This window comes from Salvelinus namaycush, chromosome 16 (genome assembly GCF_016432855.1).
Source record: "Salvelinus namaycush isolate Seneca chromosome 16, SaNama_1.0, whole genome shotgun sequence".
NCBI lineage: Eukaryota > Metazoa > Chordata > Actinopteri > Salmoniformes > Salmonidae > Salvelinus > Salvelinus namaycush.
In genome coordinates, this window is record NC_052322.1 from 13172864 (window position 1) to 13198877 (window position 26014).

The 26014-nt window shown below is 47.9% G+C and overlaps 1 protein-coding gene across 1 annotated transcript in view; it reads left to right on the forward strand.

Annotated features, from left to right (window-relative positions):
• LOC120061009 (E3 ubiquitin-protein ligase HUWE1-like) overlaps positions 1-21770 on the forward strand; it is a 77419-nt gene extending 55649 nt beyond the window's left edge. The window contains exons 58-84 of the mRNA XM_039010487.1: positions 224-402; positions 628-717; positions 886-1092; positions 2189-2527; positions 4164-4374; positions 4651-4775; positions 5037-5260; positions 6709-6918; positions 7089-7273; positions 7375-8050; positions 8290-9001; positions 9253-9344; positions 9611-9767; positions 10710-10845; positions 13314-13516; positions 13789-14006; positions 14893-14995; positions 15742-15891; positions 16146-16391; positions 16685-16802; positions 17054-17194; positions 17415-17702; positions 18188-18293; positions 18884-19001; positions 19339-19520; positions 19852-20042; positions 20880-21770. Of these exons, the coding sequence (XP_038866415.1) occupies positions 224-402; positions 628-717; positions 886-1092; positions 2189-2527; positions 4164-4374; positions 4651-4775; positions 5037-5260; positions 6709-6918; positions 7089-7273; positions 7375-8050; positions 8290-9001; positions 9253-9344; positions 9611-9767; positions 10710-10845; positions 13314-13516; positions 13789-14006; positions 14893-14995; positions 15742-15891; positions 16146-16391; positions 16685-16802; positions 17054-17194; positions 17415-17702; positions 18188-18293; positions 18884-19001; positions 19339-19520; positions 19852-20042; positions 20880-20982 (5710 nt within the window). The 3' untranslated portion in view covers positions 20983-21770. The remainder of the gene's footprint in view (positions 1-223; positions 403-627; positions 718-885; positions 1093-2188; positions 2528-4163; positions 4375-4650; positions 4776-5036; positions 5261-6708; positions 6919-7088; positions 7274-7374; positions 8051-8289; positions 9002-9252; positions 9345-9610; positions 9768-10709; positions 10846-13313; positions 13517-13788; positions 14007-14892; positions 14996-15741; positions 15892-16145; positions 16392-16684; positions 16803-17053; positions 17195-17414; positions 17703-18187; positions 18294-18883; positions 19002-19338; positions 19521-19851; positions 20043-20879) is intronic.
• Positions 21771-26014: the final 4244 nt, after the last annotated feature.

The following is a 26014-nucleotide window of genomic DNA, read 5'->3' on the forward strand; positions in this document are numbered from 1 at the left end:
TCCGCCAAATGCTAAATCAATCGCACCTCAAAAACAAAGTATTGATTATAGTTGCTGTACTCGTGTATCCATTTCTAAGGTCATAGGTTCTGAAAGTGTTTGTTCATGTCGGTGCGTTAGAAGAGAATATGATTAAGTGTGTGAATGTTTATGTATCAGTGTTGTAAGACGATCAACTGCTGTATATTAAATGTGTATGTGCCTTCTCTCTCCTCCCCTCCAGACTGCTAGGTCCCAGTGCTGCAGCAGACATCCTGCAGCTGTCCAGCTCTCTGCCCCTTCAGTCCCGCGGCCGCGCACGTCTCCTGGTGGGCAACGAGGACGTGCACATCATCGCCCGCTCCGACGACGAGCTGCTCGACGACTTCTTCCACGAGCAGAGCAGCACCGGAGGACAAGCCGGTATGACACTCGCTGTCCACCAGTCCAGTCTACTATATGGGCCGCTTTACCAGACCCAAGTTAGCTCTAGTTCTGGACTAAGAAATACATGTCATTGGAGAAGGAGTCCAAAACTAGGCTGAATCTATTGGAAACTAGGTGCTGTCCCTAGGTGCTTAGTCTGTGCTGGGAGCCCAAGCTTTGATTGGATTATGTTGAATTCATCTCAAATATATATCTTTCCAGGCACTCTGTCCAGTATCCCCACTGCCTTAACCCGATGGACTGATGAGTGTAAAGTACTGGACGCTGAGAGCATGCACGACTGTGTAGCAGGTACAACAGTCTTCTACTAGTCTGCTGTTGGACTACTGAGAGAATATGATTTTCTGTGATTCTCACATTGTTGCTGATTCATACATTTACTCATGAAGACTTATAGATGTACGCACACACACTGTACACCCCAGCCCATCCCTCTAACCCCATCTCTCTCCTTCCCAGTGGTGAAGGTTCCTATCCTGCAACACTTGGAGACCCTGAGAGACGAGGAGCTGGAGGAGAGGAGGGAGAAGAAAAGACGCCAGCTGGCGGAGGAGGAGGAGGCTAAGCAGAACGACAGAAGGACAGGAGGAGAGGAGGCCAGGGAGCAGAGTCTACAGGGCTCGGGACTGGGGACGGTCAACGGTGCGGCTGGAGAGACCACTGCTGGTACTGGCACCTTGTTTTTAAATGCGAACACTATACTAAGTATAATTTTTTTGTAAGAGCGCAAGTGCTTTTACCGGATTGAGGCTAACTTTGAACCCTTATGCAAAAGTGAATCCTTTCTTTCCAGATAACTTTCTGTTCACATTTTCTGTCTTTTTTCTGTGCATGTTTGAATGGACTCTGGCCCAGTAAGTGTCCTCTGTCTGGACCCTCTTGAAGCCAGCAGACAGACGGACAGACACAGAGTAGCGTGCTGTGGGGTGAGGTAGTAGTTTGTATAGTTTTAGGATCACACCAGATCTGGGAGATAACTATACAGTCTACTGTCTTTCCCACGGCAACGCCAAGACGACCCAGAGGATCCTATTACCATGGAAACCACGGCACTGACATCTTGGCTTGGACGTTTACTCTGCAACTAATAGTTGGGGGGGGAAAATGTTACCGATACTGTAGTTACATTTACATTTTAGTAATTTAGCAGACGCTCTTATCCAGAGCTACTTACAGTCGTGAGTGCATACATTTTCATACTGGTTCCCCCGTAGGAATCTGGCGTTGCAAGTGCCTTACTCTACCAAGTGAGCTACACGGTGATGTTGCTATGTAACCTAATGTGCTTGTGTGTGCTTCTGTGCGTGTGTTATACGGATGTGGAACCCATACCCTTCTGTGGCTGTGCTGTGGTGAGGTAGTAAGTTGTGTTGTTGTTGGGGATCAGGATAGTGCGCCCCGTACGGGAGATAACTATACAACTTACTGCCTTCCTCAGTGCTGCCCAACTCACAGCAATCTCACTCAGGACAAAATAAGCTTTAGCTCATTGATATCATTGTACCCCTCTAACTCGGTGCTCCCCAAACCTCTCCTTGGTTCCCCCAGCCAGTTTCCCGTATTTAATCTATTCCAATACTAGCACACTTGTAGGACCTGTCTCTGTACTTTATATGTAACTGAAGTGGTGAACCTATAGCTCACTATTCAGTTAGTTTGACTCATCCCTCCTGTTCTGTGTGTTGTTCCATCAGAAGGTCAAGTGAACCTAGGACTCCCGAACTCGCTAACTTTTCTCTGTTCTGTGTCTCCCCTGGCTCAGAAGGTGAGGCCCAGGGCAGTGGTGTGTCGTGTCTGGACCCCCCTCGGGTCTCGGATGGTTTCCTCACCGCTCCCCCCTCAGGAGAGGTCACCCCCACAACCCCCGCCCCCCACGAACAGGCCCTGGTTTCCCTGGAGACTGCCATCAGCCAGCAGGTCCACCAGCCAATCGCAGACCTGCTCCTGGCCAATTCGCTGGCTGTCCTGGCAGGGGCCGGTCTTCCTGCCCTTGCAGCGGCATCCGATAGGCCGACCTGCGAAGTGGAGGCGTCACAGATGGAAATGTCCCCGGTGCCCACTATTGGTGAGAGAGGAGGAGCGGTGGATGGAGGCAGGGAAGGTAGACTAACTTTGAAACTGTAAGAAGTGTGTTCGTTTTAGCTTTCCCAGTGCACCGGTTGGTGGAGTTTGCACATTTGAGACCATTCCGTTGGTCTCATCCACCCAGGGCACCAGGGTAGCTAAACGAATGCACCCTCTTTCACAGAGTGACTGATGAGCAGTAAGGGCACACATCGGTATCTGCAGTGATGATGTTGACTAAGCGGTCTCCTTTTGAATATAGCCTTCATGGCTAGCGTGACCGTATTACCGCCATGACGGCAGTCAAGTTCCAAGTGACCAGTTAGTCACAGTAATTAGGCTTCTCCAAGCTCTGATGCTGCTGATGGTCATTATTAGCCTACCAAACTTGCTAACTTCCTGGTACTCAGCACTTTATTGTCCCTCTAATCACTCTGACATTAATGCAAATGAAATGGAAAATCTAATCAAACACTTCATGAGAGCCCACAAGCTCATGTTGTGCAACATTTCTATAGGCTATGCAATTGTGTGAGAAAAAAGAATGATGGCCTCTATTAAAAAGAGGGGGCTCCCATCAGCTTTCTATAGGCTAGGCCTACTATATTTATTTCTCAACTTTCCTAATATTAAGCACATTGCTTCTCTTTACAACAGGAGTATAGTCTACCTGGCTGGCATTTTTTTAGGGGGCATTACGGCCGCACAAAGGGGAAGCCGCCGGGAAGTTTGAGGCATTATCTCAAGTGCTTGTCAAATTGTGAAGGAGACTGGTTAAGTGTGTGCAGCCTAAACAAAAAACTAAGCAGAGCTCATGCCTTTCATTTCTTTAAAAAAATAATCATTAGTCGGATCATGAAGCCTTAGAATGGATTAAAAATCAAAACATATAGCCCAACGTTTGTATCACAACCAAAGTTGCATAATTAACTCTAAATTAAGCATATAGGGGAAGCTGTTTCTTTGTTAACAGCTCAACACAGAATAGCTGCATGTGCAACACTCCCTCATCGTTTGGAGAAAATATACTTTATTTTATTCAGTTGTATTCTTCATACTATAAAATAATGCCACAGAATTCGAAGCAAATCTTGTCTGCTAAATGAACTAGTGTAACCCACAGCCATTTGGCATAGCCAGATCAGGGCCTAACATAAGGACAACTCAGCGTATGCAATTCTGTTCTTCTGAAATGGACTACATTTTCTTCATATCATTCTTCTTTAGACCCGTCTAAAATAGATAATGGATTTATTGTGAAGGTGTAGGCTATATTACATGGATTTATTAGACTTTATCAAATGTAGATGTTCCAAAGGTCTGCATTTGTGACTTGTAGGCTGTGTGTGGAAGCCAGGAGATGTTAAATGGGTTTGTTAATTAACGGTCAATTACTGTGAGACGGGCAGTTATTTGCTTGACAATCACCGGCTGACAAAATGTCATGACTGCCACAGCCCTAATCATGGCTTACGACACATTGCTTCAAAGTGTCGTGCAGATTTTGCAACGGAGCATATGTGTTCATGCAACCACGTTGTTGCCGTCAGACTATGCATAGTTGTTTAGTGTATTAACTGACCATTTTTCTTCTCCTCCCCTCTTCTCCCATATTTTCCTCCCCACTCCTTTCACTCATTCTTCTCCTCTCCCCGATCTCCCCCTCCGCCCAGCCTCCCTGAGTCCAGACATCGTGGAGACCGCTGAGCCTGCAGCGGTGGGCGTGTCACTACTGGAAGGGTCTCCCATGGATACCAGTAGCCCCGCATCTGCCATGCAGGAAGAGCCCGTCCCCAACCCCACCCAGGCTGTCCATCTGCCACAGGAGCTGTCAGGGAGTGGAGATGGCGGACTGACGGCCAGGCAGACAGACGGGGAGTCAGGGTGAGGGTCTTGGCGGGCAATACTAACGATACGTTCCAAATTCAAACCCTAGCCCCTACCCCATAGGCACTTCTCTAGATCTAAAATATTTGGATAGGTGTATATCAAACATGAACAAAATTATACCTAGCCTATCAGAGGGCAAGATGGAGCTACTACTGTAACATATTACTTATACCAATGTGATCTGTTCAGATCTAATGTGATCTAGGCAGGGACTCTGAGGGGAAGATGAGCTCTCTCTGTCTCCCTCGCTCATGCTTTGCCCCTCTGTAGCTCCACCTCTGTCTCCTCCCCTGGAGAGACCATGCCCCGGAGTGACAGCGCAGACAGCCAATCCCAGGCCATCCAGGAAGAGCTCTTCCCATCTACCAGCAATGAGGATGAGGACCCACTGGCAGGTAAGAAGAGTCTCATTGGCTGGTTTCTCTGGCCCCTCTACCTCAGTGGTGGGCATTCCTCCTGGAGAAAGCACATGTTTTCCAACCCGATGCTCACACATGGTTCTTCTAATCACCTGTTGCTCATCAAGACCTTAATTGGACCTTGATTGTTAGAGCAAAAGCATGCATACGTCGTAGCTCTCCAGAAGGAGGGTTGGCCACCCTTGTGTTACGTCATGCACAGTAGAGCCCTACACTCACCCCTCCCCCCCCCTCCAGGCATCAGTCTACCAGAGGGTGTAGACCCATCCTTCCTGGCAGCTCTTCCAGAGGACATCCGTCGTGAGGTGCTCCAGAACCAGCTGGGTATCCGACCCCCAGCACGCCCCCCTGCCGCGGCCACCCTCCCCTCCACCACTGCCCCCGTACTGGGAGGAGGACCAGGGGTCACAGAGGTCAGCCCTGAGTTCCTGGCTGCCCTGCCACCCGCCATACAGGAGGAGGTGAGGAACGAAAATACATCACCCTAATAATCATCCTGTTATGTATTATGACTTGTCTTGTAAATTATCTATGTGGGGCTTAAAATTGAGCTTAAATACACTCCATGGTCATACGTATGTGGACACCCTTCAAATTTGTGGATTCGTCTATTTCAGCCACATCCGTTGCTGACAGGTGTATAGAGTTGAGCACACAGCCATGGAATCTCCATAGACAAACATTGGCAGTAGAATGGCCCGTACTAAAGAGCTCAGTGACTTTCAACGTGGCACCGTCATAGGATGCCACCTTTCCAACAAGTCAGTTCGTCAAATGTCTGCCCTGCTAGAGCTGCCCCGGTCAACTGTAAGTGCTGTTATTGTGAAGTGGAAACGTCTAGGAGGAACAACGGCTCAGCTCTGAAGTGGTAGGCCACACAAGCTCACAGAATGGGACTGCCGAGTGCTGAAGCGCGTAGCGGGTAAAAATCGTCTGTCCTCAGTTGCAACACTCACTACCGAGTTCAAAACTGCCTCTGGAAGCAACGTCAGCACAATAACTGTTCGTCGGGAGCACACAAGCCTAAGATCACCATGCGCAATGCCAAGCTTCGGCTGGAGTGGTGTAAAGCTCACCGCCATTGGACTCTGGAGCAGTGAATCACGCTTCACCATCTGGCAGTCCGACGGACTAATCTGGGTTTGGGTATGACAGGAGACCCACTACCTGCTCCAATGCATAGTACCAACTGTAAAGTTTGGTGGTGGAGGAATAATGGTCTGGGGCTGTTTTTCCATGGTTCGGGCTAGGGCCCTTAGTTCCAGTGAAGGGAAATCTTAATGCTACAGCATATAATGACATTCTAGATGATTCTGTGCTTCTAACTTTGTGGCAACCGTTTGGGGGAAGGCCCTTTCCTGTTTAAGCATGACAATGCCCCCATGCACAAAGCAAGGTCCATACAGAAATGGTTTGTCGAGATCGGTGTAAAAGAACTTGCCTGGCCTGCACAGAGCCCTACCCTCAACCACATCGTACACCTTTGGGATGAATTAGAACGCCGACCGCGAGCCAGGCCTTATCTCCCAACATCAGTGCCTGACCTCACTAATGCTCTTGTGGCTGAATGGAAGCAAGTCCCCGCAGCAATGTTCCAACATCTAGTGGAAAGCCTTCCCAGAAGAGTGGAGGCTGTTATAGCAGCAAAAGGGGGGACGAACACCGTAATAATGGCCATGGTTTTGGAATGAGATGTCCACATACTTTTAGCCATGTAGTGTACATGTTTATGAGTAGTGTAGAGAGGGGAAGATTTAGTGATCTTGGTCTAACACCTAACATTTCCATTATACTCAAGCTATTGAAGCCTCTGTGTGGCCTTAGGAAGACTTAATGAATGCTTTAAAGCCTTAATAAGTTTTTTCAAAATTGGGATCATTAGTTAAAGAACTGTCTCTCCTCTCCCCAGGTCCTGGCCCAACAACGTGCTGAACAGCAGCGTAGAGAGCTGTCCCAGCAGCCCACGCAGGGCGACACTCCCCTGGACCCCGTCACCTTCATCCAGACCCTCCCATCGGAGCTGCGGCGCTCCGTCCTAGAAGACATGGAGGACAGCGTGCTGGCCGTCATGCCCCCGGACATCGCCGCCGAGGCAGCCGCGCTGCGCCGGGAGCAGGAGGTGAGTGTAAGATTCAAACGTTTTACTACACACTAGCACCAAGTAACAAAAGTGAACTTGCATAGAATAACTTCAAAAAATAAAATTACAAAAATTATAAAGTTCTGTTCCGGCTACATAATATACTGGGATATTCATGATTGCATGTTTTGTAAATTTGACATCCCCAGGCTCGTCAGAGACAGCTGATGCACGAGAGGCTGTTCGGCCATAGTTCCAGCTCGGCCCTGTCGGCCATCTTGAGGTCGCCTGCCTTTACCAGCCGCCTGGGGGGCAACCGAGGGGTACAGTACACCCGCCTTGCCGTGCAGAGAGGCGGGACCTTCCAAATGGGAGGAGGGGCCAACCAGAGCAGGTGAGAGGGCGAGGAATGGTCTGAGGATAAAGTCTGTGAGAGATGAGTCTGTTTAAAGTGTGTCTGTATGACCTCTTATGACTAACCTGTCCTCTCCCCAGACCGTCCAGTTCCAGTGTGGACTCTCTGCTGCGTCTGCGCGGTCGTCTGCTCCTGGACCACGAGGCATTGTCCTGTCTCCTGGTCCTCCTCTTCGTAGACGAACCCAAACTCAACACCAGCCGTCTGCACCGCGTGCTCCGCAACCTGTGCTACCACTCCCAGACGCGTGGCTGGGTCATCCGCAGTCTGCTCTCCATCCTGCAGCGCAGCAGCGAGAGTGAGGTTTGTGTCGAGACCACCCGCCTGGAAGACGCCAGAGGCAAGAGGACTGCTGCCGGTCAGGGAGGTTACGGCGGGAGTAAAGGATCTACGACTGCAGCAACCGCTTCCGCCTCACTCTCTTCCTCCTCCTCTTCCTCCTCTCTGGAGCTTCTCAACCGGGTGGAGTCTCGTAGCTCCTCCCAGCTCTCTTGGCTGTCCGTTTCCATGGACGCGGCGCTAGGATGCCGTACAAACATTTTCCAGATCCAGCGAGCGTCGGGACGAAAGCATGCCGACCGGCACTCTGCGGGGGGGACGTCAGGAGGGTCCGGGGGGACCCTGGGAGGAGGGGTACAGGGGGGTGCGGCGGGGATGACTTGTGCAGGTGGAGGAGGGTCGACCGTACACATCCACCCCCAGGCCGCCCCTGTGGTCTGTCGACACGTACTGGATACTCTTATCCAACTGGCCAAGGTAGGAGACTGTTTTGTACTCTGGATGGGTGGTGGACACGTTACTGCTCACGTCTGTCATTCATCTTGGGGGTCCAAAAACTTTGTGCTGATTTATGAATGGTGTGTTTGATGGATAACTGCCAGTTGACCAGAGCTTTTGTTTGAAAATGTCAGGGAAATTGTGAGTTGGCAATGTAATGTGTGTGTCTCTTAGTTAGTCCAGGTCATTAATCTAATGTGTTGCTCTCCTATCTCCAGGTGTTCCCCAGTCACTTCACCCAGCAGCGCTGTAAGGACATGCTCTCCTCCTCCACATCTGAACTAGACTCCCGTCTGTGTGCTGCTGCCTCTATCGTCACCGGAACAGCAGGAGGAGGCTCTAGATCCACCCAGACCTCTTCCAACACCCCCTCCTCAGCCCAGAACTCCCTGGGCGGGGGCGCCTGTGGCGCGGCCATCACCCCCCAGTCCCTTGGCATCTCTACCGACTTCTGGGACCTGCTGGTGAAGCTGGACAACATGAACGTGTCGAGGAAAGGCAAGGCCTCCATGAAGACTCTTCCCCTGGGGGCGGGAGGGGAGGCAGACGGGGCTCAGTTCAGCCTGGAGGCTTCTCCGCTGGGCCAGCTGATGAATATGCTGTCCCACCCAGTGATACGACGCTCCTCCCTGCTAACCGAGAAGCTCCTGCGTCTCCTCTCCCTCATCTCCATCGCCCTGCCCGATAATAAGGCTACGGAAGTCCCTGCCGGACACCCGACACCGCAGACCACCACCGCCGGTGCAGCCGTCGCTCCTCCAGGCTCTGTCTCCGCCTCTGCTCAGGGGACCACTGTAGGGGTGGTCTCAGGTGTCGGGGTGGTGTCGGGGGCCTCGGTAGTGGCTGCAGCGCAGGGCTCGTCCTCAGGGACAGGCCAGACCTCTACAGCTATAGTGTCTATACCCACAACTACTGGAGCCAGCGCCACAGGTGAGAACAACTAGCATCTTCACAAGCAATACACTGACATCACTTTCTATTTGAGTGGTTTGAGAAAACATCAACTGTATTGTCCCAGATGGGAATTTAGTCTTACAAGCGCTGCTGCTTACACATAGTACACAGCACATAATACCCATCGAGCAATACTAAGGGCTGTGGTAATGTTTATCTACGTGCGCCCTACAAGGTAACGCACCATAGCGGAAGAGAATATTGATGCGTGTGTTTTGTCCCGACAGGGAAGCATAGAGCGACCGTGCTCTGTGTTGAAAGTGACACCAAGCTGGCCTCCACTGGACTCACTGAGAAACAACTACAGCTCTCTGTCGAGGTACTGAATGACCACTAAAACTAACACTGGATCCCTAACTGGGAAAGCTAATCGCTCTCTACGTGTCTAGATGCATGTGTTGGTGTAAGAGTTAAGTCACTTTCAGTTGCCCGGGCACAAAGGTTCATTGCTGTGTCTGAAATGGCACTGTGTTCCCCCTACAGTGCACTCCTTTTGACCAGAGCCTAGGAAGTTCCTCCCGGTTTCAGTCAGTTTTCTTCTGTTTGGAACCTAATGAATAACACTCTTCCCCTTCCCTTTCCCAGGTGCTGACCAGTCACTCGTGTTCAGAGGAGGGTCTGGAGGATGCAGCCAACATCCTGCTCCAGCTGTCCAGAGGAGATGGAACCACCAGAGACACTGTGCTCCGTCTGCTGCTGAGTGGGGCTAGACACCTGGGATACACACTCTGCAAACAGATTGGTACACACACTTAACACACCGTGCTGTCTACTAGCCTCATGGGCTAGACACCTGGGATACACACTCTGCAAACAGATTGGTACACACACTTAACACACCGTGCTGTCTACTAGCCTCATGGGCTAGACACCTGGGATACACACTCTGCAAACAGATTGGTACACACACTTAACACACCGTGCTGTCTACTAGCCTCATGGGCTAGACACCTGGGATACACACTCTGCAAACAGATTGGTACACACACAACACACCGTGCTGTCTACTAGCCTCATGGGCTAGACACCTGGGATACACACTGCAAACAGATGCGTCAGTAGACTACACAATACACGTTCAAGGTGTTTTTATTCAAAGCCTGAGATAGCTGACACTACCAACGGGTGCGTTTGTTTCATTGTCACTAAGATTTTACTTAAATGCCTAGTAGAGTAAAAAAAATCATTTTTATATCATGTTGTATAACAGCTGAGGAAACTAACACTGTAAAAGTATGAACAAATTTGATTAGTGTTATGCCTATGCAGCATTAACCAATTAAAAACAGTTCTGTAGCAAGGAGGTTTGTGCAGTAGGCTATTGGCACAATACATTAATATACATATATATTGGCTATGCTTGAGTTTCCCTGCCAAAGTTGTTCTTCTCAGACCATTTTGAAATTATATTTCATATATTATATTAAAATTGTAGGTATAAGCCCACTGGTAATAGATCATTTGTTGTATTACTTGTGAGGCACAGCTGAGTGAGCATAATAATGAGCTTTTGGGGGGGGGGGGGGGGCACGGGGAAATGGTTCAAAATTGGAATAATTTGCCTTCCCGGCGCTGCTGAATTAGGTGCACTTACAGCACGAAACAAATAAAAATAAAATTGGAACGCAAGGCTTTGTCGTCGACCGATTGGTGACCACTGGTGGTCTTCCCCTCTCTCCTCTAGGCACATTATTGGCTGAGCTGCGTGAGTACAACCTGGAGCAGCAGAGGAGAGCCCGGGCCGACGCCCAGTCACCTGACGCACCGGTCGAGGACACCTCCCTCTCTGCCAGGCTGAAGGCCGGCAAGCTCTCTAGCAGGTGAAGAGAGAAGTTCTGGGATAGCTAGGGGTCAGGGGTTAGGGGTAAGCTCTCTAGCAGGTGAAGAGAGAAGTTCTGGGATAGCCAGGGGTCAGGGGTTAGGGGTAAGCTCTCTAGCAGGTGAAGAGAGAAGTTCTGGGATAGCTAGGGGTCAGGGGTTAGGGGAAAGCTCTCTAGCAGGTGAAGAGAGAAGTTCTGGGATAGCTAGGGGTCAGGGGTTAGGGGTAAGCTCTCTAGCAGGTGAAGAGAGAAGTTCTGGGATAGCTAGGGGTTAGGGGAAAGCTCTCTAGCAGGTGAAGAGAGAAGTTCTGGGATAGCCAGGGGTCAGGGGTTAGGGGTAAGCTCTCTAGCAGGTGAAGAGAGAAGTTCTGGGATAGCTAGGGGTCAGGGGTTAGGGGTAAGCTCTCTAGCAGGTGAAGAGAGAAGTTCTGGGATAGCTAGGGGTCAGGGGTTAGGGGTAAGCTCTCTAGCAGGTGAAGAGAGAAGTTCTGGGATAGCTAGGGGTCAGGGGTTAGGGGAAAGCTCTCTAGCAGGTGAAGAGAGAAGTTCTGGGATAGCTAGGGGTCAGGGGTTAGGGGAAAGCTCTCTAGCAGGTGAAGAGAGAAGTTCTGGGATAGCTCGGGGTCAGGGGTTAGGGGTAAGCTCTCTAGCAGGTGAAGAGAGAAGTTCTGGGATAGCTAGGGGTCAGGGGTTAGGGGAAAGCTCTCTAGCAGGTGAAGAGAAGTTCTGGGATAGCTCGGGGTCAGGGGTTAGGGGTAAGCTCTCTAGCAGGTGAAGAGAGAAGTTCTGGGATAGCTAGGGGTCAGGGGTTAGGGGAAAGCTCTCTAGCAGGTGAAGAGAAGTTCTGGGATAGCTAGGGGTTAGGGGAAAGCTCTCTAGCAGGTGAAGAGAGAAGTTCTGGGATAGCTAGGGGTCAGGGGTTAGGGGTAAGCTCTCTAGCAGGTGAAGAGAGAAGTTCTGGGATAGCTAGGGGTTAGGGGAAAGCTCTCTAGCAGGTGAAGAGAGAAGTTCTGGGATAGCCAGGGGTCAGGGGTTAGGGGTAAGCTCTCTAGCAGGTGAAGAGAGAAGTTCTGGGATAGCTAGGGGTCAGGGGTTAGGGGTAAGCTCTCTAGCAGGTGAAGAGAGAAGTTCTGGGATAGCTAGGGGTCAGGGGTTAGGGGTAAGCTCTCTAGCAGGTGAAGAGAGAAGTTCTGGGATAGCTAGGGGTCAGGGGTTAGGGGAAAGCTCTCTAGCAGGTGAAGAGAGAAGTTCTGGGATAGCTAGGGGTCAGGGGTTAGGGGAAAGCTCTCTAGCAGGTGAAGAGAGAAGTTCTGGGATAGCTCGGGGTCAGGGGTTAGGGGTAAGCTCTCTAGCAGGTGAAGAGAGAAGTTCTGGGATAGCTAGGGGTCAGGGGTTAGGGGAAAGCTCTCTAGCAGGTGAAGAGAAGTTCTGGGATAGCTAGGGGTTAGGGGAAAGCTCTCTAGCAGGTGAAGAGAGAAGTTCTGGGATAGCTAGGGGTCAGGGGAAAGCTCTCTAGCAGGTGAAGAGAGAGGAGGAAAATAGTACCAGCTATTATTCTGGACCCAGATTAAGCCCCTTCCTAGTAGGGCCGGGGTGATACCAGTATCGTGTAAAGGAAACAAAACTTCTTAAGGAAAACAGCTCGAAAGTTCGAAACAAACATTGTCTTCCAGATTCACATTCATTTATTTTCCAAGCTATAGCACACACTATTTTACATAAAGCAGGTTTTAAAAGGATCAAAGAGTTTGGTCTGCTTCGTGTTTCAATTTTTGCCATGGAAAAAATATTGCTATACTGGTATCGTCCTGGTCCTAATTCCTAGACTAAAAATCACTTTAAATTTTAGTCCAGAGGTAGGCTTTTCAGTTAGGCCCAGTTTGCTAGACACAGATTAAACTAAGTGTCTATTAACTCAAGTAGCTACATAGTAGGACAAGGAAGACTGTGAAGTGATTACTTGTAGAGGATTTCAGTATCTTGAGGCTAAATGCACAGTATTAATGACAGTATCCTGTTGGAGCAGCTTTTTAGAGGCGGCTTTGTGATTAGGTTGACATTTAGCTCTCAGACACGGCTCTGGAGATTACAGTGTCATATTAATGGATAGTCATCACTGGTTCTCTCCTAGTGTCAACTTGACCTATTCAGGTTCAGTTAAATACAACACACACTTTCAGGTGGGAGAATAGAGACCCACACGGTGTTGAGAAATAGGAAAACCACAAAGCAAGGATTGAAACAGGAAGAATATCTTTATTTTAGTTTTACATGGTCATGATACTCAAAAAGTTAAGAAATGCAAGGTAGCAATTATAACGTTTCGTTTACTCGACAATCTGTCTCGTCATTTAAGCCACAACTTTTGCCTTGTTGTCCGCCTGCCTGCCACTCTACCACTGGTCTGTTTCTGTATAATGACTGTACTTCGCCTTGTCGCCCGTCCTCGCGTGCTGGCGGGGGCGCAGGTTCGACGGCTCGGAGAGCGTGGTGATCGTGGCAGCCCAGAAGCGTACGCTGGGCGGGCGGGAGCTGCAGCTGCCCTGCATGTCCTCCCTGACCTCGAAGACGTCCACCCAGAAGTTCTTCCTGCGGGTCCTGCAGGTCATCATCCAGCTCCGAGAGGACACACGCCGCGCCAACAAGAAGGCCAAGCAGACTGGACGACTAGGTAGGACAACCGTACACTACTACACACGCTCCCACATACACACGGCAAAATCATTCATAGGAATGGCTGAGTCATCAGTCTGTTCATTTTAGAAATGAACTGAAAAATTCAAAACATTAGGATTAAGTAAAAAACAAAAGACGCGACTGGTTGACAGCTTTCTCTGGCAAGGTTGTTATTTTCCTGATTTAATCAGGAATGTCAGCTTTACTAGTCTAGATTTTCTCTGCTCTGGGTCAGTGTTATGTAACTGGTCTCTCCTGTGTGTCCAGGCTCCACCAGTCTGGGCTCTGCCAGCAGTATCCAGGCGGCGGTACGTCAGCTTGAAGCCGAGGCTGATGCCATCATCCAGATGGTGAGAGAGGGGCAGCGGGCACGCCGCCTCCAGCAGGCACCCCCGCCTTCCGCCTCTGTCGCCGGATCCTCCGTGGCTGCCTCCCATGCCCCCGCCGCTGCCCCCCCTCCCCCCGGCACGGCGAGCGCTGCAACGGTTAGCATGATGGGCCGCAACGCACGCACTGACCGACTACTGCTGCTTCTGAGCAAACATGACTACATGCCTATTGATCCACACAAGCACACATTTGTGTGCTATTGACTAAATGATGCATACTGACTACATGCGTATTCATTAGACCTGGGTTCAAATAGTACCAGATGGGTGTTTTTTGCACTTTAAGCATTGGTTCCATTCTATCAGGCACACTCCTTCAAGTGTAGCTAACGTATTTAAAAGAAAGAAAATACTGTTTTAACCAAGGTCTGATTTACATTCATACTCACCATACGCTCACACTATCGATTACATTTCCATATTGATCTTACTCCAAACATGGATACCGACACACTGCTACTGACACCATCGGTGCATTTGAAATAAGCCTACCATACATCCCGCAATCTCACACCGACAACCTCCATACCGCTGACATGAAGAAAGCTGAAAACAGACTGAGATGGGAGATATGTGCTGCCAATGATCCACTGCATTCAGTATTGGAATGACCAGGCAGGCTAGAGCAGATGCTGAAATTATTTGGAAGGTTTCAAATAGTGTTTGAACCCAGCTCTGGAATGGAGGTGCTGCCTGCTTTCTCTACTGTATGATGTGATGAGGTCTGTATTGGCTAGCTGTCATGGCTTCATGCTTTTAGCCCCCCTCCCAGTCACCTCGCCTCCCAGTCACCCCCTCTCTGCAGGTTTATGAGAATGGCATCATGCATCAGCATGGTACACTCATTTTTCCAGTAAACTGTCTGCCTTTCATATTGATCACATTTCTGTCTTTCTTTCTCGCTCTTCCCATCTGCCCAAATATTCCCCCTCTCGGCACCTACTTTTGTCATCCTACCCTCCCCCTACCATTCCTTCTCCAGTCGGAGGTAGGGTCAGTGTCGGAGCCCCAGGCAGCCCAGAGGGATGAGTCTCCCATGGATGTAGACCAGCCATCCCCTCTGGAGCAGGACCTTGCACCCCTGGGTAAGACTGCCGTTAAACTACTGCAACACTAATCACGTAAAGACTCAGTGCAGTCAAAATAGTTTTCCCTGTGTTTTGTATCAACGGCTGAAGAAACAAACACTGTAAAAGTGTGAAAACATTTGATCAGTGTTATTTCCTGATAGTTGCTGGTTGGAAATCTACACCAGATCTTCTGATCAGCAAACCTGCCGTTGATACAAAACACAGGAAAAACTATCTTGACTGCACTGAGTCTTTGCGTGATACTTTCGTCTTTCTATGGTGATGTCACCATGCGGTAAATTGGCCAATAACAAAAGGTTCTAGACCTTTCTGCCAATAACAGCTAGTTTTTCCCCTCCCGCTCAGACCATTCCCAGACAGTCCTAGTGAAATTCTTTATGCTAAAAAACTATTTTTTGCCCATTTGAATGGAAATGTATTACAGTAAGGTACTTAATGTCGATATAAAATGGCTGCATTGGGCCATTAACCACAACACATAGTGGGTGCGTTCCAGGACGTCTTCATTGCAGTCACACTGCACAGATTATCACATCTCATAACACCTGAAGATGTTAATGTCTCAGGACCCATGTTCATATGATAAACCATACATCGTCAGAGATGCACAACTGCTAAAAAATAGGACCTGGAATGCAGCCAGAGCCAATCGAACTATAAGGTAAATACCATGGTATGGGTATAATTTGACATGGTTCAGTTAGTCTAACGTGTGCTTTGTATTTCCTTCTCTTATGCAGATGAAGAAGGCAACGGCCAATCTGAGACAGAGGAGCGTCTCCCAGACCTCCCCCTGCTAAGCGAGCAGCTTCTGTTAGACGAGCTGTGGGACATGCTCGGGGAGTGCCTGAAGGAACTGGAGGAGTCACATGATCAGCACGCCGTTCTGGGTATGTGTTAACTGTAGTAAACCTAAAACTGTGGCACTAAGTTTTACCACACCTTACTGGGTGCTATATGTTCCACCCCCTGAACCAATGTGCTTAAAGTATAAGAAGTAGTGGTATTGATTGTACACTCAGGCAATGAAACATTGGAAATGGGTTTTGTTAATAGCCACAAAATGTTAAAAATATGTGTGTTATTGGACGAGTTTGGGTACTTGAATTCAGCAGTCTACTCACCCCCCCTCTCTCGCCCTCAGTTCTTCAGCCGGCGGTGGAGGCCTTCTTCCTGGTCCACGCCACAGAGAGGGAGAGCAAGCCCCCCGTCAGGGACACCAGGGAGAGCCAGTTGTCCCACATCAAAGATGAGCCTCCCCCCCTGTCCCCAGCGCCCCTCACCCCCGCCACCCCCTCTTCTCTGGACCCCTTCTTCTCCAGGGAACCCTCCTCCATGCACATTTCCTCCAACCTGCCTCCCGACACACAGAAGTTCCTCCGCTTTGCCGGTGAGTTTTGGGACTGGAGAGCAGCGATGGGAGGGTATAGCAGGGGGTGACTCATGTATTTCCCTTGCATCCGCTCTCTTTCACGGACTCTCTGTCAAATGTCAAAGGAAAGCTGATATTTTCCTCCAGTGATTTCCTTGCTTCCCCCTTGGTGACGAGGAGAGCGGACGTGAGGAGTCAAGGAAAATAATGTTGAGATTCAGCCTGGATCATTCAAGACCTAAAATGCGACTGACATGTGTCCTTTCTTTCTCTCTCCCTTTGTCTCCCTCCCGCCTTCATTCCCTCTACAGAGACTCACCGCACCGTGCTTAACCAGATTCTGCGTCAGTCCACCACCCACCTGGCCGACGGACCCTTCGCTGTGCTGGTCGACTACATCCGTATCCTCGACTTTGACGTCAAGCGAAAGTAAGGAAGGCTTCTTTAGTGTTCATTAGGCACCGAATGGAAGACAATAGAATGAAACCGGGAGGGACATCCTAGACTTGTCCAACAAAAAAATGTTGTCTTCCGTTGCAAAACTTTTTAATACGGTTGCTTGCCCTAATGAACACAACCCTGATCGCTCCAGGTCAAACACTGGTCCTTTAGGTGGAATGTGTGTCTCTCATGATAACATTGTAGGTTCTTTCTTTACTAATTTGACTCCCTCCCTCCAGGTACTTCCGTCAGGAGCTGGAGCGTCTGGACGAGGGTCTGAGGAAGGAGGACATGGCTGTCCACGTCAGGAGGGACCACGTGTTTGAAGACTCTTACAGAGAGCTGCACCGCAAGAGCCCCGAGGACATGAAGAACAGACTGTAAGGAATGGGAACTCTTATTTCCTGTGTCTCTTATGGTTTCTGTTTCTGTCTTTCTGTTTTCCTGTCTTTCTCTGTCTTTCTCTCCATCTGTCTATTTTTCCCCATGTCCCTCTCTTTCTCTCTCTTCTCCACATGACAGAATGACAGTCAAGTGTACTGACCTACACCCCCCCCCCTCTTTCTCCTTTCATCCCTCATCCCCTCCCCCACCTCCTAGGTACATAGTGTTTGAAGGGGAGGAGGGTCAGGATGCCGGAGGTCTGCTGAGAGAGTGGTACATGATCATCTCCAGGGAGATGTTTAACGCCATGTACGCCCTGTTCCGCACCTCGCCCGGCGACAGGGTTACCTACACCATTAACCCCTCGTCCCACTGCAACCCAAACCACCTCAGCTACTTCAAGTTCGTAGGTCGCGTGGTGGCCAAGGCCGTCTACGACAACCGACTGCTGGAGTGCTACTTCACACGCAGCTTCTACAAGCACATCCTGGGAAAGAGTGTCAGGTAGGGGGGCTGTGGACACACACACACACACACACTACTTCACATGCAGCTTCTACAAGCACATCCTGGGCAAGAGTGTCAGTTAGGGGGGCTGTGGACACACACACTACTTCACACGCAGCTTCTACAAGCACATCCTGGGCAAGAGTGTCAGTTAGGGGGGCTGTGGACACACACACTACTTCACACGCAGCTTCTACAAGCAGTGGACACACACACTACTTCACAAGCAGCTTCTACAAGCAGTTCCTGGGCAAGGACGACAGGTACTGCGCCTTACCTCTCGGCTGCAGATACAATGACATGTACTCAGTGTAACCCTTCATCTGTGAACTATTGTTCAATTCAATACCACTTTTTTTTGTCCCACTAAGGGAAACAGTGTTCAGATCATTGAGATGTACTTGTACGTAGCAAGAGATGTTTTGTTAATTTGTGGAGTGTTTCAGTAGTTGATTTAGCTGCCGGTGTTATGTTGTCCTCAGGTACACAGACATGGAGAGTGAGGACTACCCATTCTTCCAGGGCCTTGTCTACCTGCTGGAGAATAATGTCTCCACTCTGGGCTATGAGCTGACGTTCAGCACTGAGGTATGTCGTGTGTGTGTGTGTGCGCTCGTGTCTCTTTTATACTAAAGGGACATTTCCAAAAAGTTCAACTTCACATTCATCATGTCCGGCACTAACCCGACCCAATGTATGTGAGAATGGAGCGTTTCTGTGTTTTGTATTAAAAAAGTTTTCCCAATGGCATCATCTGGTGTGCATCATGTGATTTCAACCAATTATGAGTAGGCATTGCCAACTAATTGGTTGAAAAAGTGCCATTGGGAAAAAAGTATTTTTTAATAAAAAACATAAACGTGCCATTTTCACATACGTTGGGTCGGGGTAGTGCTGGACATGATGAATGTGAAGTTGAACTTCTGGAAATGTCCCTTTAACTGAACTCAGAAAACTGCTAATTATGCGACTGAGTGCCTCAAGATAGTTATTAAAAATCAGATGCCAGCCATGACTAAAAATGACATTGGATAAATGATGGTAAATAGTTACATTTATCTTTTCGCTCTCGCCAGTGAACCCCTCATAGATTCTATTTAATTCTGTGGTGGCTCTGCTGAACTCTCATCCTCTCTCGCTCTCTCCTTCCCTCCCTCTTTCTCCCCCCCTCCCTCCAGGTCCAGGAGTTTGGCGTGTGTGAGGTGCGGGACCTGAAGCCTAACGGAGGCAACATCATTGTCACCGAGGAGAACAAGAAGGAGTATGTCCACCTAGTCTGTCAGATGAAGATGACTGGTGAGAACCGAGACAACACCAACACATAGAAACCTGACACATTTATCAATCTAATGTACTTTAGAAAGCCCTTTTTACATCAGCAGTAGTCACAAAGTGCTTTACAGATACCAGCATTTAAAAGTACATTTGTGAGCATCCAGTCAAGCACCCAAATTAGTAATATACATATTTTATACATGGTATACATTTTATTAGTTAGCCTTATAAAATAGGCACATACGTTGTCAAATGTTGCACAGCTGAAAGTCTTGTAGTGAAGTACTACTTGTGTGAAATGGTAGCTTTGTAAGTGTGTTAGTCTACATGGTCACTCCCTCTCTTCCTCCTCCTGTAGGTGCGATCCGTAAGCAGCTGTCAGCCTATCTGGAGGGTTTCTACGAGATCATCCCCAAGAGGCTGATCTCCATCTTCACAGAGCAGGAGCTGGAGCTGCTCATATCTGGCCTGCCCACTATAGATATAGACGACCTCAAGGCCAACACTGAGTACCACAAGTACCAGTCCAGCTCCATACAGGTAGAGACACACACTCTCTCTCTCACACACAGAGTACCCGTCCAGCTCCATACAAGTGCATACAGAGACATATAGACACGGGTCGTATTCGTTAGAGCAAAATGTTACATTTAGCAACAGAAAACTAAATCTTATTGGACAAGTTCCAGGTAGTCCCTCCCCTTTGCAGTCTGTTTTCTGTAGTTTAGTGCCTGGTGAATACAACCCAGCACCAATGATGTCACACATACCAGATGGGTCTATTGGTTGTATTATATACTATGCATTAATATTGATTGTGTGCTACTGGTCTGTGTAGTGTAGGTGTGACCCTGACCGTTTCTCACCTCAGATCCAGTGGTTCTGGCGGGCCCTGCGTTCCTTCGACCAGGCGGACAGAGCCAAATTCCTGCAGTTCGTGACGGGCACGTCCAAGGTTCCTCTGCAGGGCTTCGCAGCACTGGAGGGCATGAACGGAATACAGAAGTTCCAGATCCACCGCGACGACCGCTCCACCGACCGCCTACCGTCAGCTCACACCTGGTAAAGAAATATACACCCACACAGCTCACACCTGGTAAAGAAATATACACCCACACAGCTCACACCTGGTAAAGAAATATACACCCACACAGCTCACACCTGGTAAAGAAATATACACCCACACAGCTCACACCTGGTAAAGAAATATACACCCACACAGCTCACACCTGGTAAAGAAATATACACCCACACAGCTCACACCTGGTAAAGAAATATACACCCACACAGCTCACACCTGGTAAAGAAATATACACCCACACAGCTCACACCTAGTAAAGAAATATACACCCACACAGCTCACACCTAGTAAAGAAATATACACCCACACAGCTCACACCTAGTAAAGAAATATACACCCACACAGCTCACACCTGGTAATGAAATATACACACACACAGCTCACACCTGGTAATGAAATATACACACACACAGCTCACACCTGGTAATGAAATATACACACACACAGCTCACACCTGGTAATGAAATATACACCCACACAGCTCACACCTGGTGAATAAATAAATATACACCCACACAGCTCACACCTGGTGAATAAATAAATATACACCCACACAGCTCACACCTGGTAAATAAATGTATACCCACACAGCTCACACCTGGTAAATAACACAAGTGCACACACAATCTCAAAAAGTCCTTAGTCTAGGCTTCATGTCCTCCTCAAAATGGGAAGTAAGGAAGTGCTCTTATGTTATCTTCCCCCTGATGTTTTGAGGTGAGGAGAGACACTGGAGATTCACCCCATGCATCCATGTATTGAATGAAAACGTTGGTTGACGTTGATTCCTTCCTAACCTCTCCTTCTCTCCTATATAGCTTTAACCAGCTGGACCTCCCAGCCTACGAGAGCTACGAGAAACTGAGACACATGCTGCTGCTGGCCATTCAGGAATGCTCAGAGGGATTCGGACTGGCTTAGACCTACCCACACTGAGACTCTTAACATATACACACGATTTACCTTGCCTACTCTGAAAGATTGAAACTGATGACACACAGACGCACCATCATTGACATTACTGGGTGACTTGTTGGAAAAATGGCCTCTAGACATACAACTGGTTCCTAATCCATATAAAGAAACAGACCGACCAGCAGCGTGGTATGATGGGCTGACTGACTGATATTACCTACTACACACAGAGCCTCATGTCAATAGACACACAGACCTGTACCTGGTATGTGTGAATCTCCCTCCCCTCCCACATTAAAAAGGCAGAAACCTGAGAGGGAGTGAATTCAGAGGATAAAAACATGGACTAATATAAAATACATTTTCTCTGTTTAGTTTGATTTCTCTGTACAAAAGGTTTGGGAGTTTATGTTTAATCTTTTTGTTCTTCTCTGGCTGTGTAAAAAGGAGAAGGTTGTTTGTGTGTCTGAACAGGATGGTTATAAAACCTTTGGGGGAAAATGTTGGTTGTTTCTTGTTTGCGAATTTGTGACCTCATAAGCCTTGAAGATGGGGGAAAATGTTTTTATGGGGAAAGAAGGAGAAATAAGTTTTGAAGAAATGCACTTTTCAAAGTTGTGGCATTTTTAAGGAAGGATGGTCCAAAAAAAAAAAAATGAAGAGAACAAGTGAAGAAAGCAGATGATAAAGAAATTAACCACAAAATCTAGAGTATTTTTGGCTATTAAATCGCTGACCCAGCCTTGAGCCTTTGAATCAGTGAAATAACTACATGAATAAATGCATAAAATTGAGTCCCATTTGTCTCTTTTAACATTGTTTTACCAATTCTTATATGTAACAACCGATCTCAGCCTTCATCTGAAACAAACTATAGCCAATCATACTATACCGTCATTATAAAGGTAGTTACTCTTCTATTAGTGTGTCATTGCACTAATGCAAATTGGAGACAATTGTTTCATTGTGGAGTGTCTCTTTTCTGAAGATTGTTTGGCCATCCTTTGGATTGTGTTTTGAGATTTCCCTGGCAGATCAAATTGAACCAGTGATGGTGACCCTTTCCAAAGATCATGAATGTGTCGAGGTGTGGGACCAGTTGGAATCCATCCTCACAAGGCCACGGAAGTCAACACTCCATAAGCAGAGAAAATCGCAATCTACACATTTTGTAACTGGTTCATTGGCATAAGAGGAAAAACGGTAATTTTGTGTTGTATCTTTATCATGCTCCTCAGTCCAGTCTTTGCTGTGGAAAGGAAAGAGTGGAGCAGCACAGACCAGGCAGCGGAAGAACAGCAGTGGGCTGACTTCGCCCGGAGCTGTCACCATCTCACATCAGCCCTTTCCTGGCCTGGTTCCAGATCTGTTTGTGCCTGTCTTCCCAACTCCTTTGGGCATTGTCACACCGTGACGATGCCCAGAAAGCACAAACCGGTCTGGGACCAGGCTAGCTCTGTCCTGTTCAGACCAGCTGGTGCAACTAGATATGACAGAGTCCTCCAGCCACAGCTGTGTTGTCTTTACCCATGGTCATTTCACACAGACAGTGACTATATGCCTGCAGTACTACTGATCTGCAGTCTGGGCCTCATCTCAGCGCCACACTCACTGCTGAGAGAACTGACAGGACCAAGAGTCTAGCCCATTCACTTGGACAGACCGGGTGACAGTGAGTGGAATTTTGATTGGGGCATTTTGTAAAATCGTTCTAATTCATTCACCCATGAAGGTATTGATTAGCAGCATCACTCTAGGATTCATCATGCGGTCCTCTGGAGTTGACAGGGATAACCACAAATGCAATCTCCAGTGTGGTGTCACATTTTGAGCTGGTTCCTAATGATTTTCCCATCGACTCGGTGATGAGATTGTGACGTCTTCCTCGTCAGCCCATGGTCAGAAGGGCAAATGAAGAGGAGAGAGATTGGTCTGAGGTGTCTGGTGGTCCGACAGAATGTAACCTGGTCCACAGGCAAATAGCACACAGTACATAAGTGTCTGGCGTGTGAGACTAGACAGAATGAGACGCTAGCCGTCTGGACCTGGAGGTGAACCTAGCTACAGGTGGCAAGGCTGTCAGGAATAACTACATCAAGCCAGGACAGGGATGGATGGGCTGCCTGCTAAATTGAAGCAGTTATCTCTTGAGTAACCTAATTACACCATCCACCCCCATCTTTCTGAAGTGTGCACTTGTTCACTCAAGCACTCCCCTTCAAGGAATTGAAAGCATTGGACTGGTGTGAGACATATTGCAGATACTCAGTCTTTACCAATCCAGTGAATGCACTCGCCCCTAAATCCTTGAGTGCACACTTTGGGGGGAACATTGGAATTGGGCTAATTCCTGGTATTCCTCTCACCCCACCTCCCTCTCCCATCTTCTTCCTACACCAAGGCACTGTCGTGTTGTCACATTTCTCTTCCTCTCTCCCGTTACCTGGCCTAGTGTGGAAAATTTCCCATAGTACTTTGTACGCTTCTAGGGAATCCCCCCCCCATACAGCCCATCATCCTCTGCTGGCTTGTTGGAGTCGGACCTGTGTGTGTGTCCCGACATGTCTGCCTGTGTGCTCTAAGCTTGCTCTGTCATGCATGGTGAATGAAATTAGGCACTCAATCATGCAGTGATTTGATCCCCACACTAAGCCTGGGTTTTAGATTAGTTACCGTCACCCACCAACCGTGCTCTGGTATCCTCCTGGGCCAGCCACAATTTAGTACCGGGGTGCTGGCCACACACAAACACACACACAGGGTATTGGACCAAATATGATTTAGACTAAGTGAAGGCATCGGCTACGGTGTGGTGGCAGCTTGGGGATTTAGTTTCACCAATTAAAGTAGAAAATAATTAGTCTCTTCATACTGGGATTGAGCTGGCAGAGGAGGGAACATACCTTTTCCATTGCACTGTGCTGCCAGTTTCAGAATGTATTTTGTGTCATTGTGTTATGTTGATAACAATTGCAGTTATAGAGGTAACTGCCAAACTAAAGGAAACACTTGAGTAAAGGGATACAAAGTATATTGAAAGCAGGTACTTCCTGAGTTAATTAAACAATTAACATCCCAGCATGCTTAAAAATGTCCAGTTTCCTATTACTTTGGCTAACATGGCTAGAAGCAGAGAGCACCGTAACTTTTAAAGAGGGATCTCAAAGGAGGATAGTGGATTTAAAGGGGGGTGTGTCTCAGTCACCAGATCTCAACCCAATTTATGGGAGATTCTGGAGTGGCGCCTGAGACAGCACTTTCAAGACACACTAGAATCTATGCCAAGGCCGGTTCTGGCGGCTTGTGGTGGTGTCAGCAGGCCATGCAGCTGAAATGCGTCAGATTTTTAAAACTTGTTTAAATTAAACATGACATACAAATAAAGGCATTTTAATTAATTATATGAAGAGTACCTTGGTCCTCCTTTCTTTTTGGATGACCAATTTACCCCTTTTACCAAAGAGCACTTCCCTTCCTCCTCTTTTTTTGCCCTATTAAGACAGTTTATGTTGGTGTTTCCTTTATTCTGGCAGTTACCTGTACATTTCTTATGCCTAAATGTTATTGTCGCTATGGCAGATGAGTGAATGTGCCTTTTCTTTTGTCACACAATACTGACACTAATGTGTTGTGGTAGTTTATTTCTTGTTTTTCTTACTATTTACAATACAGATGTAACAGTATAACTTTAAACCGTCCCCTCGCCCCGACACGGGCGCGAACCAGGGACCCTCTGCACACATCAACAACTGACACCCACGAAGCGTCGTTACCCATCGCTCCACAAAAGCCGCGGCCCTTGCAGAGCAAGGTGCAACACTACTTCTAGTTTTCAGAGCAAGTGACGTAACTGATTGAAACGCTAGTAGCGCGTACCCGCTAACTAGCTAGCCATTTCACATCCGTTACACTCACCACCCTTTCCGCAGCAACCAGTGATCCGGGTCAACAGCATCAATGTAACAGTATAACTTCAGTACGTCCCCTCGCCCCGACACGGGCGCGAACCAGGGACCTTCTGCACACATCAACAACTGACACCCACGAAGCATCGTTACCAATCGCTCCACAAAAGCCGCGGCCCTTGCAGAGCAAGGTGCAACACTACTTCTAGGTTTCAGAGCAAGTGACGTAACTGATTGAAACGCTAGTAGCGCGTACCCGCTAACTAGCTAGCCATTTCACATCCGTTACACAGATACAGTATGTCTGGAAGAGTATTAGGGCAAAGTTAATAGAATAAATAGTGGTGGTATTTGGATTATTTGTTTTTCATGTATAGTACTTAAAAGTGGCAATATTTAGAGAATAAACAACCAAAATTGAGAATAAAGTCTGTTTAGAATGAAGTCGACATTTTGAGAATCAAGTCAATTATATACACGGGGAGCTGAACTTATTTAGGCTTGTCATAAAGAGGTTGAATACTTACTGACTCAAGATACTAAAGCTTTTAAATTTTCATGTTTGTCAATATGTATTGTGAGTAAAAAATCAATTGAATCCATTTTGAATTCAGGCTGTAACAGAACAAAATGTGAAATAAGTCAAGGGGTATGAATACTTTCTGAAGGCACCGTAAATATAGGCCTATTAGATCAATGATGATAGGTTATATAGGCTATAAAGAAACAATCACTGATCTGACGGGTTGGTAGCCTTGCGTAGAATCTCGTTTTACTATCCATCTACCAGTGATGTCTTCAAGGATGGGAGTATTCACATCCCTGAGTGAATACATGTTAAAGGTATTTGGACATTGACCATTTGTGTTGTTGTTTTAGCTCTGTACTACAGTACTTTGGATTTGAAGTGATGCAATGACTATGAGGTTAAAACATGCTGGCATCACAAGCGTTGCAAAATAAGTGTACACATACATGTTATTCAATCATTGCACCCACCGTGCTCGCGCCCGTCAACGAGCTTGACCTGCTGCAAGTCCCGCCTCTCTCATCTCCTCATTGGTTTTTAGGAGCATATACCCATGTGCCATCTCCTGGTTGGTTTTCAGGAGCATATACCCACGTGGGTAATT